Below are 20,129 nucleotides of genomic sequence, written 5' to 3'. Positions count from 1 at the left end.
AGTAACATCATATTTTATATGTTACCAAATAATTGGCCAATATATTGTGATTTTGTGCATTAAAATGAAGAAAAGGTGTATTTTTTTCAAAACAATTGCATTTGAAAATTCGCTCCGTGAATACTATGTGGCATAAAAAATTGCAGCACCCACTATTTTATTCTGTAGGGTCTCTGCTTAAAAAAATATATAATGTTTGGGGTTCCAAGTAATTGTCTAAAAAAAAAGAAAAAGAAAACAGATTTACATGTAAGATAAAAACGTCAGAATTTGCTTTTGGGTCAAGTGGTTAAAAAAAAAGGTTAAAAAAAGCATTGGGGACACCCTGTGTTTCTTATGGGTACAGCAACTGAGTGAAATGAATGGGCTGCTGCACACATGGCATGCATATACAAACACACACGTGAGCCTACACTACAAAACTGGTCAGTGCACACCAATGTCTGTGCCCAGCACTGACTGATCAGATAGGATGACCTCTGACCTCAATGTCTGTGCGCAGCACTGACTGATCAGATAGGATGGCCTCTGACCCCAATGTCTGTGCCCAGCACTGACTGATCAGATAGGATGACCTCTGACCCCAATGTCTGTGCCCAGCACTGACTGATCGCACAGGATGACCTCTGACCCCAATGTCTGTGCCCAGCACTGACTGATCGCACAGGATGACCTCTGACCCCAATGTCTGTAACCAGCACTGACTGATCGCACAGGATGCCCTCTGACCCCAATGTCTGTGACCAGCACTGACTGATCGCACAGGATGCCCTCTGACCCCAATGTCTGTGACCAGCACTGACTGATCGCACAGGATGCCCTCTGACCCCAGTGTCTGTGCCCAGCACTGACTGATCGCACAGGATGCCCTCTGACCCCAGTGTCTGTGCCCAGCACTGACTGATCGCACAGGATGACCTCTGACCCCAATGTCTGTGCCCAGCACTGACTGATCGCACAGGATGACCTCTGACCCCAATGTCTGTGCCCAGCACTGACTGATCGCACTGTGACCTCTATGACCTCTGTCATTCATACAAACCTCTGAGCTCCTTCCACTTCTCCACCTCATACACCTTTATACAACTCGGAAACAAAAACTACACTTTTAAATGTTCAACACATTAAACTCTAAAACAGAGCTTCCTTCCAGCACCAGGTCAGCCTCACCTGTCAGTGTCCGGGCACCATACGCTGTGCCCGCCTTCCAGGACCACGTGATAGAATCCGGAAGGGTTCACCCCTCACACACAGACAGACACTAACTTCTTCGATCCAAACCGAACACTCAGATGGACCGGCAACACAAATCTGCCGATACAGCACCGACCAGAACACAGCGGATATCATACAGGACAATCAACGTCCCGGGGCGGCCATGTTTTCTGAGGGCACCGCACGTACTAGCCGTGGCAGCGTGCCATAACGTGATGCGGAAGTGTTCTGCGTTCCAAGCCTCGCGCCAGAAATTTACATCATATCCGGGCATTGAGGGCGGAATTTGAAATTGTAACCGCCAAATCGGGGTTGTATCTGGTAGTCTATGTGTATGGAGCCAGCGAGAGCCCTGGATGTTATGATGAAGAGATCTCGGCTATAGATCGGATGTGTGCGGAGCCGGGAGCAAAGTGCGAGGCGCTGGATTGCTGTAAGAGCTTCCAACACATCATTGGGGTTATGGCTGGAGACGTGTATTGTATACCCAGGGGCCTGGCATCAGTGGGAGGGACAGTGCCCCATCATTGGTGTCAGTGGGAGGAACAGTGCCCCATCGCTGGTGTCAGTGAGAGGAACAGTGCCCCATCGCTGGTGTCAGTGAGAGGAACAGTGCCCCATCGCTGGTGTCAGTGAGAGGAACAGTGCCCCATCGCTGGTGTCAGTGAGAGGAACAGTGCCCCATCGCTGGTGTCAGTGAGAGGAACAGTGCCCCATCGCTGGTGTCAGTGGGGGCAACAGTGCCCCAAGAAGAAAGGCAAGTGAGGGGCTGTGCGAGTGTCTGGCGAGCTGGCCCTGGCGGAGTGTCTGGCGAGCTGGCCCTGGCGGAGTGTCTGGCGAGCTGGCCCTGGCGGAGGGCCTGGCGGAGAGCCCTCACCAAACCAGCTAGCTGTGTGTTAAGCAACCAATCTTCTCAATGCCCCATAGCTTTGCAGGGCACACCTGCATCACCTCGGATGTCCTGCAGACTTCTCCCAGCACCAATGGAAGCCAAGGATCAGGGTGTCAGGAGATACCAGTGTTAGGATGGCAAGTGTGACATGAACTACCAATGGCACGTGTCTCTTTGACCCTCTGTGGACTCCAAGCTGTATACAGTGTTAGGCTGTGTGTCATTATAGAGATCACAGGGAGGGCACATTCTAGGATGACAACATTTCCTAAACAGCTAGACAAGCAGGCACAGTGTTGTCATGCAAGGATCAGATGTCAAAGAAGTTGCAAGGACAGAAGGGTAAAAAAAAAACCCACCACAAATGAAGGAAAGAATGATACATCCTCAACAAGTGTAGAGTCTATTATTTTCTTCCTTTTTTTATTTTTGGGTTTACTATCTAATACATTTGTTCAGAAGAAGCTGTTCTAATTAGAGTTCAGCAACTTGATAGTGTTTATAAAAGTAAATGGGGAAGTAAGTCAAATTATTATTTTTTTTTTTACCATAAAAAGTTGAGCTTTAAGTTTAACATTCTCTGTGATGTACAGTATGTAGTATTTGTCATTGCAAAAATCATGAGCAATACAGATATTTTGTATTTAAACAGTAATTCTGTATTTGGCCCATTGAACAGGCTGCTCTGACTGAGGAGTACGCGTGTCTGTCGTTTGTCTCCATTTTAATTTTTTTTGTTCCTTCCTTTAGGCTATGCAAACTCCTACTGATGGGGTGTCAACCCCCAAAAGTAAGTCAGTATTGCGGAGCAGCATCGCCCCCTACCAGAGCTCTAGGTACCCTCTTGGAAGCCTAACTTCTGCTCGGCGACGTTCATCATACCGCCTCGCATCCAAGAGGAGGGTACCACAAAGCACACCTATACAGGTAAGTTCTTCCAGTCCATATTACACATTGTCCAGTTATTTAATGTGCTAGGAGGATTTTTATATTTCATCGGTTTATGTTTCTTCTATTTTATTTAAAAAAATACAGCCCTTAACCACTAGCCTACCGGGCACTTATACCCCCTTCGTGCCCAGGCCAGTTTTCAGCTTTCAGCGCTGTTGCAGTTTGACAATTGCGCAGTCATGCAACACTGTACCCATATGAAAGTTTTATATTTTTTTCACACAAATAGAGCTTTCTTTTGGTGGTATTTATTCACCACTGGGTGTTTTATTTTTTGCGCTATAAACAAAAAAAGAGCAAACAAATTTGGAGAAAAAAAAATTTTCTTTGTTTCTATTATAAAATTTTGCAAATAGGTAATTTTTCTCCTTCACTGATGTGCGTTGATAAGGCTGCACTGATGAGGTGGTACTGATGAGGCTGCACTGGTGGGCTTTGATGAAGAGGCACTGATGATGCTGCACTGATAGGTGACACTGACAGGCGGCACTGCTGGGCACTGATCATCGTTGCCGAACTCCTCTGACAGCTGCCGCTTATCGGCAGTACTTTCCTCGCGCTGTGACAGCGTGAGGAAAGTGCTGCCGATAACTGGCAACTGTATTTACTTTGTGATCTGCTGTGTCAATGGACACAGCTGATCATGTGGTAAAAGGCTGCTGTGATTGGCCTTTTACCTCATCAGGTCTGTAGGACACAGCAATCACAGAGATCGCCGGGTGCACGCCCCTGGGGCTGCGCGTTCTGGCAGGACGTCATATGACGCCCTCCCAGGACTGGGTTACTGCGCTGTAGCTGTCATATGGCTATAGTGTGGTTAAAGTATAACTAAAGGCAAAACTTTTTTTTTTTTTTTTCCAGTTTTGGACAGAGTGGAGAGAGATTAGAACATCTGTCAGTTGTTATTGCTGTGTCCCCATTAGGGAGATCCACCCTTCTTCTCCTCCTCCCCGCAAATTGTCTGGATACAAGGTTAACACAGCTAAAACCGAGATCATACCAGTTAATATCCCAACACTGTGTCTCCAACAGTTACTCACTTTATAGCTCAAAGTCGGACTATATTAAATACCCTGGTCTTAGATTGTAAGCTCCAAGGAGCAGGGCCCTCCTAACCTTCTTGTATTGAACTGTATTTTTGCTGTATTGTCACCCGTTATATTGTAAAGCGCTGAGCAAACTGTTGGCGCCATATAAATCCTGTATAATAATAATTCACATTACACCCACGTATCAGACTTTATACAAGCAAAATGTCCTCCTTGTATATACTGTATAGAGATAGCAAATCTGCTTCATAAATGGACACCCCAAGCCTTATCCATATATCTTGAGACAGCCCAGCAATCAAGATGGCTATCATTCCTAAACCTTTATATTTATTTGAAACCTTACCTGTAAGGGTCCCAGCTACAGACCTTAACCTCCCTGGTGGTATTCCCAAGTGTAGCTCAGGGTAAAGTTTCAGCACCACAAGCGGTAACCCCGAGCTACACTTGGGAATACCCTGCAGCGCTGCTCCGGGATCTGTTCTGCACTTACCTTATCCTGCGCTCCCGCGATGTCCCTCCTGCAGTGTCCCCTGTAATGTCCTCCAGCCGATGCCAGCATCTGTCTTCTGGGTTCCGTTCCCTGCAACGTCAGGACGTACGGGGGACGGAACCGGCGGGAAATTTAAAAATGTCAAAAAGTTTCATTCACTAAATACACTAAAATCACACAGTATAACATTCCTGTATCAAACCATTTCACATACATTTTGTCCCGAGTGCTTTGTCCTGTGTCCTGCCTGCATTTTGACTGTTCTTTCTGCCTGGAAACTGAGAAACGTCCATGGCGTCCAAAAAGGTCAAAAGCGGTTTTAGACCAGCTAGAGAACAGCGAGAGTAAATTAGAACTACTTGCAGAATTGAGTGATAATGATTCGTGGGGAAATTCATCATCAGACACTGAAAACGATTTTGCGACTTTGCTCAGTGATGTGAGAACTTGGCGCTGTATTTCAAATTTCAGTGTTTTTGGTTTGATTATATTATTGAATTAAATTTATTATTATGTTTATTATTATTAAATTATAATTTATGATTTCATGTTTCAAATTTTAACATACCCGGGATGTTTACTAGACTCTTGTTCGGACAGATTTCAGTGAGTTATTCCTAAAAATTACAGGTCTACAATAAAAAAAATACATTTTTTCATGCAAAAAAAAGTACCGCTTTTAGCACAGAAATATGGATATAATTAGACTGCTAGGGAGGTTAAGAAAACTTCAGATAACTATATTTAACTGTATATGGGTTAGTGGTTCAGAAGTTACGAAATACTATTATGCCGCACACTTTAGACATTTTTTTTTTTCCATTATGTCTTTTATTAAATTTTCCCTTAAGAAAAAAAATACATTACAAAACCATCACAAATCTTTTTACGTCATACATATAAATTTTATCCCCAACACACCCCTGTCCAATCTCATCTTATCCTCTCTTTGCCCTCCTATTAATCTAGTCATATATACAGTATATATAGATCTCTTCAACCATTTAAATTCTCTGGTACTACTATCGGGGGACCTTTTTTCATTTTTAAATATTTTTTTCTGAAGTTCTAAACTTATACCATTTACCCCAAATATTTCTAAACTTTTCCATTTCATCTTTCTACATGTAACAAAGTTCCTTCATCCTACTAACATATATTCTACTCTGTCTATCCAATACCTCATTGTTGGTGGATCCTGGGCCTTCCAAAACCTGGGAATTAAACCCTTTGCTGCTCCAATCAGATGATATAATAAACTGTTTTTATATTGTTTTACAGACAACTCTGTTCTATAGAAAAGACATACCCATGGATCCTTCTGGATAGATGTCCCCCAAATCTCATGTATATGATAAATTATCTCCTGCCAATATAACTGAATGTTTGGGCATTCCCACCATATATGAGCCATTGTCCCTATTGCCCCACATCCTCTCCAACATAAAGGTGATACTTCTTCTCTCTGTTTTATGTGCCACACTCGGTGTACAATACCATCTAGACAAACATTTATAGTGAATTTCAACTATATTCGTGTTCATTTACCCGTGCATTAACGGCTTGCCGTCCAGCCACTGTGGAAAAACGGCCACAAGGTGGCACAATCACGTTTTAAAACGTGATCCGCGCTCCCTAGGTTTTCGCGGGGGGGGGGCACGCGCGCGCCTCGCCGACCCGCAGGTGTCACCATTTGATCCCGGAGGGATCAATCATTCGATTTCAGCCAGTGATGTCCGGCTGAAGTCGGATGATCGGTCCCTGTCCTGTGTTGACATTTATACAGGACAGGATATGATGTAACTCTGCTCTGCCTGGGCACATAATGTCCCAGAGAGAGAAGAAGACATACAAAACGTGAGTAAAACAGCACATACTTACAGTTAGAACACACCTAGGTCACATTTAACCCATTGATTGCCCAACCCCCCCAGTTAAACCCTTCACAGCCCTGTCACCAGTGTCATTGTTTACAGTGCGCAGATTTTTACTGATCACTGTATTAGTGTGTAAGTACTATGTGAGATTAAAAAATTGCAGCACCCATCATTTTATTCACTAGGGTGTCTGCTCTAAAAATTGTATAATGTTTGGGGGTTCAAATTTCCTAGCCAAAATACTGATTTTTTTTTATTTTTTTTTTTTTATTGTGAACAAAGTGGCAGAAAAGGCTTGATCTTCAGGTGGTTAGAAGAGTGAATGATGTGTGGCATAAACTTCTAATGCTGGGCGTAAAACGCCCCCACCCCCCAAAATGACCCCTTTTTGGAAAGTAGACACCCCAAACTATTTGCTGAGAGGAATGTTGAATCAATAGAAGAATTTATTTTTTTTTACCACAAGTTTTTGGAAAATGACAAAAAAAAATTTTTTACACAATTGTAATTTAAATAATTTATTGCTCATGCATGCCATAGGTATATGTGCAATTACTCCCTAAAATACATTCTGCTACTTCTCCCCAGTATGGGGGTACCACATGTGAGAGACATTTTGGCGGTCTAGCCAAGTACAGGACCCCAAAATCCAATAAGCACCTTCAGGCTTTTAAAGAGCTTTATTTCCTCATTACACTTCCTGGCTACCTATTACAGTTTCGGAGGCCCTGGAATTCCAGACTAGCACCAACCCTCCCCCCCCCCCCCCCCCAATGACCCATTTTTGGAAAGTAGACACCCTAAGGAATTTGATAAAAGCATTGTGAGTATTTTGCAGATCTCGTTTGTTGCCACAAGTTTTTGGAAAATGAAGAAAGAAAACAAAAACATATTTTCTCTTTTTTTTATATATATATTTCAAAACCTTGTGAGAAAAAATTAGATCTGCAAAATGCTTACCATGCCTAGTTTTAAATTCCTTGGGGTGTCTACTTTCCAAAAAGGAGTCACTTGGGGGGGGTTTGGTGCTATTGTGGCATTTCAGGGCCTTCGAAACTGTGATGGGTAGTGAGGAAGTGAAATGAGGAAGTTACGCACCTTCAGGCTTTCAAAGTGGTCATTGGATTTCAGGCTCCTGTATGTTGCTAGGCTCCCAAAAAGTCTCACGTGTGGTATCCTCATACTCAGTAGTAGTAGCAGAATGTATTTTGGGGTGTAATTCCACATACACCCATGGCTTTTGAGAGCAATATATCATTTAAGTGACAACTTTGTGTAAAAAAAAAAAAAAAAAAAAATGTTTTTGTCATTTTCCAAAAAGTTGTGGAAAAAAATAAATCTTCCATGGACTCAATATGCACCTCAGCAGATAGCTTAGGGTGTCTACTTTCCGAAAAGCGGTCATTTGGGGGTGTTTGTACTATCCTGGTATTTTAGCACCTCAAGAAATGTGATGAGCAGTCAGAAAGTAAAAGCTATGTAAATTTCAAATTATCTATACCATAGTTTGTAGATGCTATAACTTTCACACAAAGCAATCAATATACACTTATTGGGATTTTTTTTTTACCAAAAACATGTAGCAGAATACATTTTGGCCTAAATTTATGACGAAATTTGAGGTTTTTGGAAATTGTTTGACGGAAATGAAAAAATATTATTTTTTGGGGTTTTTTTTTTTTTTTAATTTTGGGGGTTTTTTGTTTGTAGCGCAAAAAATAAAAAGCGCACAGGTGATCAAATACAGCCAAAAGAAAGCTCTATTTGTGTGAAAAAAAGGACGTAAATTTTGTTTGGGTAATATGGGTTTAATATTTATCAATCAGCTGCTGCACCTATAAGGTTCTAATGAGGAAAGTGACAGGATCTGCATCCCTTTTTAGATGTGATTTCCCTTTTGGGAGTATCTCTTCTTGGGGGCGCAGGTAGCCATATTGCACAGCATTTTACAGAAAATTACAGAGCTGCAGATTGAAAAGGAAATGTAATTTTTAATAATATTCAGTTACAATATGACTTGAGTCGTTGTATACGCTATATTATTTTTTTCTAGTTTTTGTTTTCAATTTGCAAATTTTCTTCCCCACAAACTGGAGTTACCCTTTTAGATGATAAAGTGCTATTACGTGTGATGTCCTACATGCCTTCCCCTTATATCATGGGTGTCAAACTGGCGGCTCTCAAGCTGTTGCCAAACTACAAGTCCCATGAGGCATTGCAAGATTGACAGTTTAAAAGCATGACTCCCACAGGTAGAGGTATGATGGGACTTGTAGTTTCACAACAGCTGGAGGGCCGCCAGTTTGACATCCCTGCTCTATATGCTCGAAGGCCAGCAAAACCTTTTCTTTGTGTATACTGGTCTGTTTCTACCTATCTTGTTAATAAACATTTGTTTAAATCTGGTCATTTTATGTGTTTTCATACAAGGAATCTTTGTATTGACTGTTTCAGGAAACCCTTGATCCACAGAAGGCAGCTCTGTTGCTTCAAAAACAATGGACTATTTACAGCGTGACACCGATGTATAATTTTTCATATGACAAGCTAAAGGAATACTCAAAGCATCTATCTGCCACTATAGCAGCTGAAAAGCAGAAGGGTGTCGCTGTTGATCCGGGGTCAGACTTTAACCTGAAAGCCAACTTTTCCTGTCTTCCTGGACTCAAAGGGAAAGAGAGGGATCCAACTGCAATACTAGTTCAGGTTAGTATATCTGCACTGGACTATTCCTAAAAACTAAATCTGGGCAAAATAAAAAAAAATCTGTAATATTGCACATTTCACCATGTTTTGCCTCTAAAAAAAAAAATACTGTAGTTATTGAAAAATATATGTTGATCTGCCAAAAACCCAGAATAAGTTTTCCCTACCCCCCATGCACATATGCCCCTAATGACGGCTTGTTGTGGATTGCTTTTACTGCTTGTTCATAATATATATGTTTGCTTTCATTACTATCCTCACCAGTTGCATATAGTCACCTTCCCTTTACTTTCCCCCACTGCTTTGTTCAGTTGCTGGGAGCAAAGGGTAATATTAGGAGCTTCCAGGTATGGGGTGCAAGTGTGCATGGCTAAGTAGCAGGTTCACTTTAGCATTGCCCACCCTAGCAGTGCAGCCTTTCCTTCTGCACACCACAATTCAATATTTTTTTTTTTCTTTTCACTGCTAGATTACTGGAAAATCCCAATCCCAGCTCTCCAAATCGGGCACAGAGGAGCGGATTGTGTGGACTGGTTGGTTCTGCGGGACATACACAGAGGAGGACATATTAGAAGTGTTACCAGAGACCTTCACCTGTCTTCCACTATTTCTTATTAACGGGTCAGAGTCATTCACGGCTATAGTGGGCACCTGGTTCCAACAGGCATTTGACTGCTGTTTTGGTAAACTGGTGATCAGGTCACATGATCTTAGATGGTTGGTGGCTATGTGCGCTGGATATGAAGTACATGGACACGTGCCCACCACAGAACTGGTATTCTCTGTGCCAGTCGAACCACACATGGACATCTCTCTTGCCATTCATCCGGAGGATTTTAAAACCCTGTGGAATGACATTCAAAAATCTAAGGATGAGGTGACGGTGGAGGAGGTTGAACATTTATTTCAATGTCTTTATTCACATTTCTTCAGACACTTTAAAATTCACTTATCGACGACACAGCTGGTAAAGGTGACCGTGGCTGTGGTCTCGGCACACTGTGACGGCAAAGTAAAGGTAAGCTTTTTGCCTTGTGAGTTGTGTAAATGTATATTTTAGTAGCTGTGTGTGGGGTGTTCAAAGGACCTGGTGCAAGGACTGGATGGATGGATAGATTGATTCCAGGGCCAGACAGCCAGTTTTAGACCTGGCCTACATGCTACACCCATATTTTAGGGAGTAACACAAAGCATGGTTGCGTTACTCCTTTCACACCTCTACTGCAAGCAACAAATTAACACCTGGCTGAGCCCCTCATGTCAAAAGTAAAATAACTAAATTCTTAACATGAAAATTGAGTAACAAAATGTGCACAATAAAAAATGCAGTAACAATTAAACACCCGACTGAACACCTCTCAAATGAACATGGTAATCATCCCATTGTAACTACATATAATATAGAATTCAGGTGAAACTAATAAAAAAATGGTGATTGGTAAACACAAGGCTGAGCACCCCTAAAATCCCAAATGTACTAATGAAGAGGAATTCTGTGATGAACCAAATTGTATATAATTTTCATTTATGCATATTTACTAAGTGGTTAAGCAGCTGAGCACCTTACATGAACCACAAAGTGAAAATAATTAAACAATACTGCATACACATAATAAAGTAAAGAATGAATGCAATAATGTTTTAAACAAACCCCCAAGAGGGCTCCCCTCAAATGTCAGATACTCAGTGTACAAAACGTCTGTGATAAACTGATATAGTTCAAAAAATTCTTTCATATGAAGATTCTTTAGTCCATATTCAATCCACCAGTGATTTTCTGCTTAAATTACCCACCACTTGTGCTTCCTCCACCAGCTAGTGTGTACGCTCACCTCCAGTTTTGACCTATGAACTTTATAGGAACCATGTGCTTTTACTGGATGAATTTCCAACCTGCTCTCATCCAGAATCTGCTCCTTTTTAAGGCTCCTTCAGCGTCTCCTTCACATCGATCAATACTCAAAATATAAATAATATGGGACACTCCATAGTGTAGTAGATTCTTATTTTAATGCTAAAAAGACAGATAAAAAGCTACTCCACTTTAAAACCGGGTCCACAGACCCATACAGGCATGGTGTTTACTAATCAGCCTGGTGTTTACTAAGTGTCAGGGCTCCCAGGTATGACCAGAGATGTGTGACTGACGCTGGGAAACGCAGACTTCAGATATGGGATAAACAATATAATTTATTAACACTAACAATACAAACATAAACGCAGTGCAATACTAAACATAATACAGTGCAAACAAACCAAACCAACCACCCACAGATAACAGTACATACAAGCAAGCGTCGTCAGGCAGGCCGGGTCAATATCAATTGGGCAGGTAGGTACAGGGGGAGCAAGCGGAGAATGGTCGGGGTCACAGGCCAGGTTCAGCAGGTAGCAAGCAGCGTAGTACAGAGGGTCAAGCAGAGGGATGGTCAGGGTCACAAGCCAGGGATCAGAACAGGTAGCAAGCAGCGTAGTACAGAGGGTCAGCAAAGGAACAGAAACAGGATGCAGGACAGATACAGGGCCCAGGACAAACACACACCAAGGCAGAGTCTGTGGGTCTGGCCATCCCTTAAATACCCCAGCATAATCAGTTCCAGGTGTTAGCTGGCTGCAAAGTTGAGTCTCTGATTGCTGGGAGCACCCGCTGGCCAGCCCTGGTACTGCAGATCAAAAGGCAGGTGAGTCCCACCATTGCTGGCCAGTCCATTCCTGACACTAAGCACCATATTTCACTATTTCTCCATTTGTTTCACCTCGGATTGAATTCTATATTATATGTAGGAACAATGGGATTATGATTACTATGTTCACTTGATGGAGAGGTGCTCATTTGGGTGTCTGTTTGTTACTGCATTTTTGATTATGCACATATTGTCACTCCATTTTCATGTATTTATATGTTAGTATTTTATTTTTGAGATGAGGCGCTCAGGCAGGTGTTTATTTCTTGCTTGCAGTAGTTAAGTAAGGTGTGAAAGGAGTAGCGCAGCATCTGCTTATCTATATTTATTTGGGTTGTGGGAACATAATTTGGTGCTTGCAGCCACTCGCATTTTTTTTTTTCTATTTTTTTTGTGACCAGGGGGTGGCACGCATGAGGATTTATCCATTTATTATAAAGCACCCACACCCCCCACAACCAAACTGCTCCTCCTGTTACCTGAATTGAAGGGTGATTTTTGGTGTAGTTTGTTTTAATTGTCGTGTGTGGCTCCACCCTTACAACCAGGTCACTGAAGTGTGGCTTGGATTACATGACTACAAGTGCCATCTACACTGTTAGAGGGGACTCAATGGAGGATGCCAGCAGCAGGACGGGATGTCACAGCAATTGTAGTCCAATTGCATTTCTTCCAGCCCTACAACAGAAGCTCCACACAGACCCAGTGCTGGGGGTTAAACTTACATAAGAGCCTGTGCATTGCATTGAGTCACCCTGATCTACGTTTTTTGCAAAAAGTGAACTTGGCCTTTAACGTTTACCTCCCAGGTTTCATTTCATTTTAAATGGTTTGAACAAACTATTTAATTCACTTAGGGCTCGTTCACACTTGACTTTATTTCTAACTCTTGCCAAACGCCCCTATAGCATTTGACAGGCGTTAGACAGGCGTTTGGGAAGTGTTTTTAGCGCTCCCAAAACGCCCTATGTGTGGTTTTGAGACATTTGATAGACTTTGCCAAGCAGTAAAACCGCACCACAAACACCTATAATGAAGTTAAATGGTATTAACGCTCTGCAAACACCTGCTAGGCACCATAGACTTGATTGGGAGGCTTCAACTCCTCCTGACTTGACACAAGGGGGTTTATTTACTAAAGCTGGAGAGTCCAAAATCAGACTCCCTTCTGCACAGAAACCAATCAGCTTCCAGGTTTCATTGCCAAAGCTTCATTGAACAAGCTGAGGTTAGAAGCTGATTGGTTTCTATGCAGAAGGGAGTCTGATTTTGGACTCTCCAGCTTTAGTAAATAAACCCCAAGGCGTCCGTTTTGCCACAATACGATGCTAATGCTTCAGTGTGAACAGCACTGTGTGCTGCCATGTGCAGAATTTTCATAGGCGTTTGAGAAGCATTAAAAACGCCTGCCAAACGCCTGTCTGACGCCTGCTGACAAAGCTAGTGTGAACTGAGCCTTAGTGATGCAGTAGCTGTGTGTGCTGTATGAACTGTTTGTATCCTCATACAGTATACCGTGTTGTGTACCGGCAGAGGGGCGGGGACTTCCTATGCCACTTTCAGAACAAAATCAAGTCAGGCCGAGTCAGAGAGGTAGACTGGTGAAATCACAAACTCGACTCCTAGAGTACAAAGCTCCCTGTGAAAGGCTGAGCACCACGTAGCCCGACTCCTTTTGTTCTGGGAGTGGAACGGGAGGGAGGAGGTAGGTACATGCTCATTTCGTACCTGTAGTTTCACTTTAAGCTATTAATTGCCTGCTGCTGTTAGTATTGCAGTTTTTTTAACCAAGGGTTCACTGAGGAAGGTGGGTGGGCAGCCAACAAGAAAACAGCCCACTGTGTTAAAAAAAAAAAAACAACTTACCTCTATGCTGCAGCATCGTTGTAATGCTGCAGCTGCCCTACCCCGCCTCCAAGCCCGAGAACTGAGCAATCGCATGATTGCTAATTTGCTCAATTCTTCCCTCCAGCAGTTGCAGCTGGCTCCAGCTTTTAGCAGAAGCAAAGCCAGATGTCAATCGGACAGCTGAGTGAATCCTGACAATGTTGTCAGGATCCTTCCAGAGCCTGGAGCTGCTGTGCCTTGTCAGTTGATAATGGGCAATAGCCTGCTATCAGCTGACTCTGGGTCACAGGAGAGCAAAAGTAAAGTGCACTCCTGTGACCCACAAGTGATACATGGCCAGAAAAGCTTAGGCCATACTTCTTTTCTAATATAGGTGTTCACTTGTTGCATCCCTTCATAAATCCCTAAAATAAGGGCTTCATTACTCCTTTTAGGATAATGAATGAAGCCATGCAAATTGTCAGGGCCTACTACATAGACAGCATTGTTCCCAAACACTACGCTGATGCAGCCTGAGACAATTGTGTGCAGTTTGGAAACAATGGCACTATAACACTGGGCTGTAGCTGCGCTATAAATCGTCAGTTCTGAATGTACAGTTGGCCTGGAACCATAAAGGAAAGATTGCATGGCTTTGCTCACTATTTTAAAGTGGTTCTAAAGGTAATTTTGTGGGGGGGGTTTTTGTTCTTTTCCTTAATGCATTCCCTACATTTTAAAGTAAAAAAATATTTTGCCACTTGCTGAGCCCTTCCCACCCCAAAGTCTTACTTGACTCCAGCATCAATCCAGAGAGCAGTGGGAGCCATTAGCTCCTGCTGCTGTCAATCAAATCCTGTGAGGAGGAAGGGGGGGGTTAGGGCTGAACCATGCTGTGCATGTCAGTGGACACACATAGCCCCACTTGAGATCCAGTCGGCATGTCTAAAAAGAAGAGAAATACCTCCTGCGCTCAAAGGACCAGATATGGCATATGTGGAAGAGTCTTCATAAACCTTAGCATTCAATCCAATAAGGCAGTGCTGTGCATCCCCCTAAGCGCTGGGGTAGCCCAGCATGGCACTCTAAAATAAGAAACGAAAGAGGCGCAGAAGCCTTGCGCATTACCTCAATAAAAAACTTTAATCATAAAATGTTGTAGATATATACTCACAAACCTCAAATATACACAGGCATATCATGACCAATGGTGGTCCATGGTCTGGAATGGTGCGTGAGTCCCACAAGCAAGAGGAAACTTGAAAATGGCTGATGCTTTTCAAGGGGCGATCCCCCCCCTTCCTCAGAGCCTAATCATAATGATGTGCAATCGCCCCTTATACAACATCCTTTGACTCTGGCCCCAGTTCCTGTAAATGGGCTTCTCCCATTTGCGGGTGGGCAGACCTGGGGGGGGGGGGTGTACACTAGACATGATACCCAACAACATATAAAAAAAAAAGTGAGAAAATTATGAGCTGCCAAAAAAATCCATAATATAACACAAAAAAAAGTCTAAAGATATACAAGCTGCTGCAAACACATAAAATGTGTGAAAAATATAAGCTAATGTGTAGTGTTGCGCTGCTGCAAAAACATTAAAACATAAAAAGCATAACATGAAGTCCAAAAACACATATGTGAAACTACAACGTAAAAGTCCAAAAAGAAGAAAATGTAAGAAAAAGACTCCAGCGAATGTGGATGGAAAGAGCCATATTTCTACTGGAGAGTGAGCCTGCAATTCCAGTGCTGTAAGTCTTTAAATGGTCTGCATCACCACGGTGATCATATAGTATAGGTGGACCCTCACCTTCATGTGTGGACCCGTATAAGAAACAGGTCAACCAGGCATCTCCCCTCCTAATGGGGGTAAAACAAAGATCTCTCTTCTGTGGATAATCCTCCCCTCATATATGGCCACTGTATTTTCCGAAAGGACCTTTTGGCGGTATAGTGGACTCTGTAGATGGAACTCCACAACCATATAAAGCGATCATAGTGCAGCACGTTTGTTAAAACCTCATTAAAGTTTATTCAAATACATGGTAACAGTAATAAAAACCGCAGTGTGATGATAGTGGTGAAGCTGTACAATACACAGAGCAGTGTCTCTTACTGTGCTAACAGTGCTCCGGCTCTGACGTCACCTTGCTCCTCCCCACGCGTGTCGTCACACTTCACGTGACTTCATCAGTTGAAGCTTTACACACTTTGGGATGGTGCATTTATGATGATACTCAGCTTTGGTCATCTCCGGCTATAGAAATTCTTTTCAACTGACCACGTTTTCAGTAGATTTTTTTTTTTTTTTTTTTTAACCACTCGCCTATAGAGTAGTAAGGAGGACTGGTAAAACGCTTGCAAAACATTTTGTTGTATGCATAGCCTCTCCAAGCTTAGCCATTGAGGCCTCTTAAGACTTAAGACAGGTCATAGGTTTCCTGTTTGGCATCCCTAACTGATCTTCTTGCACAGTCGCACACTTTTGGCGGGCAGCTGGTTGCTGGAAAGTTCACTACATCTGTGCCATGCTCTTTCCATGTCCTAAGGACTGATTTACTGTGATCAGATATTCAAATCTGTAGCTATGTACAAGAGTTTAACCCTTTTCCTTTGACTTGATGTGCAAATAGTGTGCTCTTAGAGGCTCTGTCCTTGTGCATATCTACAGATCTGACGGAACCACATGAAGGTATTTCCAGATGCTTCTCTACTATCTGCCTAAACCTGATGGAATTTCCCCAAAGTTGGTCCCTGATGAGTAGGGGGGTAGCCTTTCTGTTTCTAGACCTAAGGCTGGCCATAAATGGATTACTTTTTTTTTGATCAGCCAGTAGGCTGGTCAAAAAAAATTGAATGGATTCTCCCATCCACAGAAACAAGGTGGATGGAAGAATCCATCCTGCTATACTATTGTATTTTGGCAGGAGAGACTTGTCCGCTGAAAGAGGTACACTTATCAGTTCTACAGCTCATTGGCTGCAGCAGCGATCAAACAAAAAATTTCCAACAAGCACTTTTGTGAGAAGTCGATCGTTAAATCAACTTTTCATGAAAGGGAACGGCCATAGATGGAATGAAATTCGCCCACTCCTGTTGAACTAGCCATAATACGATCCATCTGTAGCCAACTTCAGGGATATTCAGTGACTTGGAGAATTCTTTGCCTTGCCTTCACCTTTTCTCAGGGCTGCTTGGTGTCGTCTCTCATCTTCATGGTTTAGGTCAGCATTTTGGTTTTTTTTTTTAGAGGAACCCTTTAAAGTTCAAATCTGAGGGAACCCCTACCAAAAATTAACAGGTCACAATACATTGACATCATCTGTAAATTGTAGATATAATAAAGAAAATAGGCGGTGTGGTGCCCCTAGAGTATTTGACACCTGGGGCTGATCATTTTTGGACTCCCTTGCATTGTTGGTATGTGGGTCATGGTCTTTGGGAAGAATGCCACTCTTAGAGACTTCTAATAGATCATGTCAGTTGTTACTTATGTGATAGAAAAAATGAGGAGCTCCACTTGTCCCAGGCCACTGGGGATACCCCAATAATATGCAGGCTCCACCAGATGGGAAGAATACTTAGCAATCTCTGGTTGAGGGAGGCTGGATTAGGTTATGCCGTGATACTGACTAACCAGCTATTGAATCTTCTAGGATACACATGTATTATTTATATTACAATTGCTTGATACTCCTTGACTACACAGCGATTACCTTCGTTTCACTAAGGACTCGTATGCACAGGCATATGAAAAAAGGCAATATTTTGGCACATTGGAATCACTGGGGTTATGTACAGCCACCTATACTAATGAATCATAGGATTCAGCTTTACGCAGGTATATGCGTCTGTGAGCATAAGCTAGAATTGGTGTACACCCCTGGATGCAGACAGAGGCATATATCTATATGAAGGTTTATGTTCTGAGCTGCATATTCCCAAATACAGCTGTATGTGTTAATTATTTGTATAGGTGTCTATACATAACACCTCTGCTTCCCAGGTGTTGAAATACAGCAGTATTGTATGTTCTATGCCCCAGTTCGCCCGTGTGCATGAGTCCTACTTATGTAGCTCTTTAAAATAATTGTCTACACCAGTGATGATTTATGCATGGTATATTGAAAGGGGACCTACCTATGCAATCAGTTATTTTATGTATTTGCATTGTAATTTAATTTAAAGCTGAAGGTCCAGCATGGATTACTTTTGCATAGTTACATTGGTCCAGTTTGGACCAATAGAAGTGTGTACTATATGTTTCATACCTGGCCGACCCCCCCATGGAAGCTGGAAATCGCTGTAGTAGACATCGGTATTGCAGTGATTGCTGCTAGCTTCCAGGTCTTGTGCCCCGGGGGCTGCTTGCTTGACACTGGCACCATTCAGAGAACACTGCATTTTCTCAATGAATGAAAAACATTCTCAGATTGAATGAGATGGAGAAGCAGGCCATTGACATTACAAACTAGACCTTGCCAATAAGAGAACACTTTGCATTAATTGAGAATATACAAAGTTCTCTGAATGGCACCAATGTCAAGCAAGTGACCTCCTGTGTTCACTACCCAGCAGAGCACCTTGAGACACAGAAGCTAGCAGAAATCACTGTATTAGTGGTGCCTACTACAGTGATTTCCAGCTGCCACAGGGATCGGCCAGGTATGGCATATACATACATGCATTGGTCCAAGCTGGACCAATAAAATCCGATTGGAAGCAGGCAGTTGTAAAACAGACTTTGTCTTTTTACATCCACCTCAACATAGAGAACAATGTAAGGTCATATGTTCCTCATCAGTCTAGCGCAGTGGTTCTTAACCTGGGTTCGATCGAACCCCAGGGGTTCGGTGAGTCAGTCTCGCGGGTTCGGCGGAGGTGAAGACCCACACCGGACTCATATGATTCGTGATGACATGCCCCGCTTGTCCATCATTGGCTGCAGGTGGTCACGCAACATCGCTTAGCCCAGTGGTCGGCAAGCCGCGGCTCGCGAGCCACATGCGGCTCTTTACACGCTTTAATGCGGCTCTTGTGTGCCGGGCGCCCGCTCCCCTCCCTCCTCTTGGGCGGCAGGGACTCTGCAGCGTGATCCAAAAAAAAAAAACAGCCAGGGCAGCGCGCTCAAATGCAATGATTGGCCAGTCTCGCTGCCACTCACATCCTGATAGCCAGTGATTGGCTGTCAGGATGTGTGTAGGCGGGGCAGCGTGACGAACGTGAGAGGAGCTAGGCTCCTCTCACAGTCCGCCCTGAAGACCGGACGGCGCGGGAATACGGCGAGAGGAACGCGCGGAGCAAAGGTAAGTGAATTGACACAGGGGGGACTTGGCTTACTACTTGCTACTTACTACTACTATATAAGGGATGAATTAATATGGGGGATGAATTACTATAGGGGGGATGAATTACTATAAAACAGTGGTTCGTAACCTGGGTTCGATCGAACCCCAGGGGTTCAGTGAGTCAGTCTCGCGGGTCCGGCAGAGGTGAAGACCCACACCTATGATTCGTGCAGTAAATATTCATTATTATGTTTTTGTTTTTGTGTGAAAATCATGTTTTAATGGTTTTGTTCATTTTGTGCACCTATGTATAAATATATACCTATGTTTTGAATTTTAAAAATCATATTTTATTTTTCCAATTAAGAAGGGTTCGGTGAATGCGCATATGAAACTGGTGGGGTTCAGTACCTCCAACAAGGTTAAGAACCACTGGTCTAGCGGATCGGATAACAGCAGATGTAAACAGACATCCGTCCACCCCATAGAGAATAGCGGGCTGTGTCTGTCCACAAGTGGAGCGGACATAAACCTGTCATCCACCTGCTCAGCAGGGATCAGCAGGCGGATCCACTTGGCAGAACCCTTCCATGTGAAAGGAGCCTTTTATGTTGCATGATCAAAAAAAACCTGAGAACTACCAAGGGAATGGCTATTACTTATAGATCTGTACAGTTGATTTGCACAAATTTGTCATTTATTCTGGTCAAGACTAAAAGCAATATCTCATGCAGAAAATGCATTTCTTTATAGATGTTTATTTTTATTCTTCCTTTTTTTTTTTTTTCGCAGTTCCTCAGCAAAGACCATCTTGTACGAGTGCTTGGATTTCTCACAGAGATTGCAATAAACAATATTCAGTATTAACCTCAACCCAAGACTGACTTGTGTAACATATAATGTATAGGACTAAAAGTCACACCCCAAATGTGTATAGGAATCGTCTACAGGCCATCTTGCACTAAGAAGACCCTTGGAGTGAAAACCGGATCTCTTCGGCATTACTACTCCTTCTGCCTGTCTGGCCCATTCATGGAGATGGCTCAAAGCACTTGTTTTTTTTTTTTGTATATATATTTATCTGGCAGTTCCAGCATTGTCTGTCAGTTTGTCATAAATTGTCAAATAAAGATTTTCTCAGTAA

General features: G+C 42.9%; 2 protein-coding genes across 4 annotated transcripts in view; one reads left to right on the top strand and one right to left on the bottom strand.

The window, feature by feature from the left end:
- DARS2 (aspartyl-tRNA synthetase 2, mitochondrial) overlaps window positions 1-1,406 on the bottom strand; it is a 50,518-nt gene extending 49,112 nt beyond the window's left edge. For both annotated transcript variants that reach the window (XM_089666602.1, XM_089666601.1), the window contains exon 1: window positions 1,171-1,406. The gene's annotated coding sequence lies outside the window, so the exon portion shown is untranslated. The remainder of the gene's footprint in view (window positions 1-1,170) is intronic.
- Window positions 1,407-1,508: 102 nt separating this feature from the next.
- On the top strand, window positions 1,509-20,129 carry CENPL (centromere protein L). Of its 2 annotated transcripts, none has more exons than XM_089666622.1 (5): window positions 1,509-1,648; window positions 2,858-3,034; window positions 8,932-9,183; window positions 9,653-10,201; window positions 19,778-20,129. In XM_089666622.1, the coding sequence occupies exons 2-5, from the start codon at window positions 2,861-2,863 to the stop codon at window positions 19,850-19,852; spliced, it is 1,050 nt and encodes a 349-aa protein (XP_089522748.1). In that variant the 5' UTR covers window positions 1,509-1,648; window positions 2,858-2,860; the 3' UTR covers window positions 19,853-20,129. The 2 variants fall into 2 exon arrangements, with proteins under 2 accessions (XP_089522748.1, XP_089522749.1); XM_089666623.1 differs by lacking the exon at window positions 1,509-1,648 and adding an exon at window positions 5,882-6,049 and having other exon boundaries at window positions 2,901-3,034.

Source organism: Staurois parvus, unplaced genomic scaffold (assembly GCF_062004578.1).
Source record: "Staurois parvus isolate SC_StPar_1 unplaced genomic scaffold, SC_StPar_1.0 ptg002753l, whole genome shotgun sequence".
NCBI classification, from domain to species: domain Eukaryota; kingdom Metazoa; phylum Chordata; class Amphibia; order Anura; family Ranidae; genus Staurois; species Staurois parvus.
The sequence above is the reverse complement of the archived record's forward strand: the minus strand, read 5'-3'. Positions and strand labels throughout refer to the sequence as shown.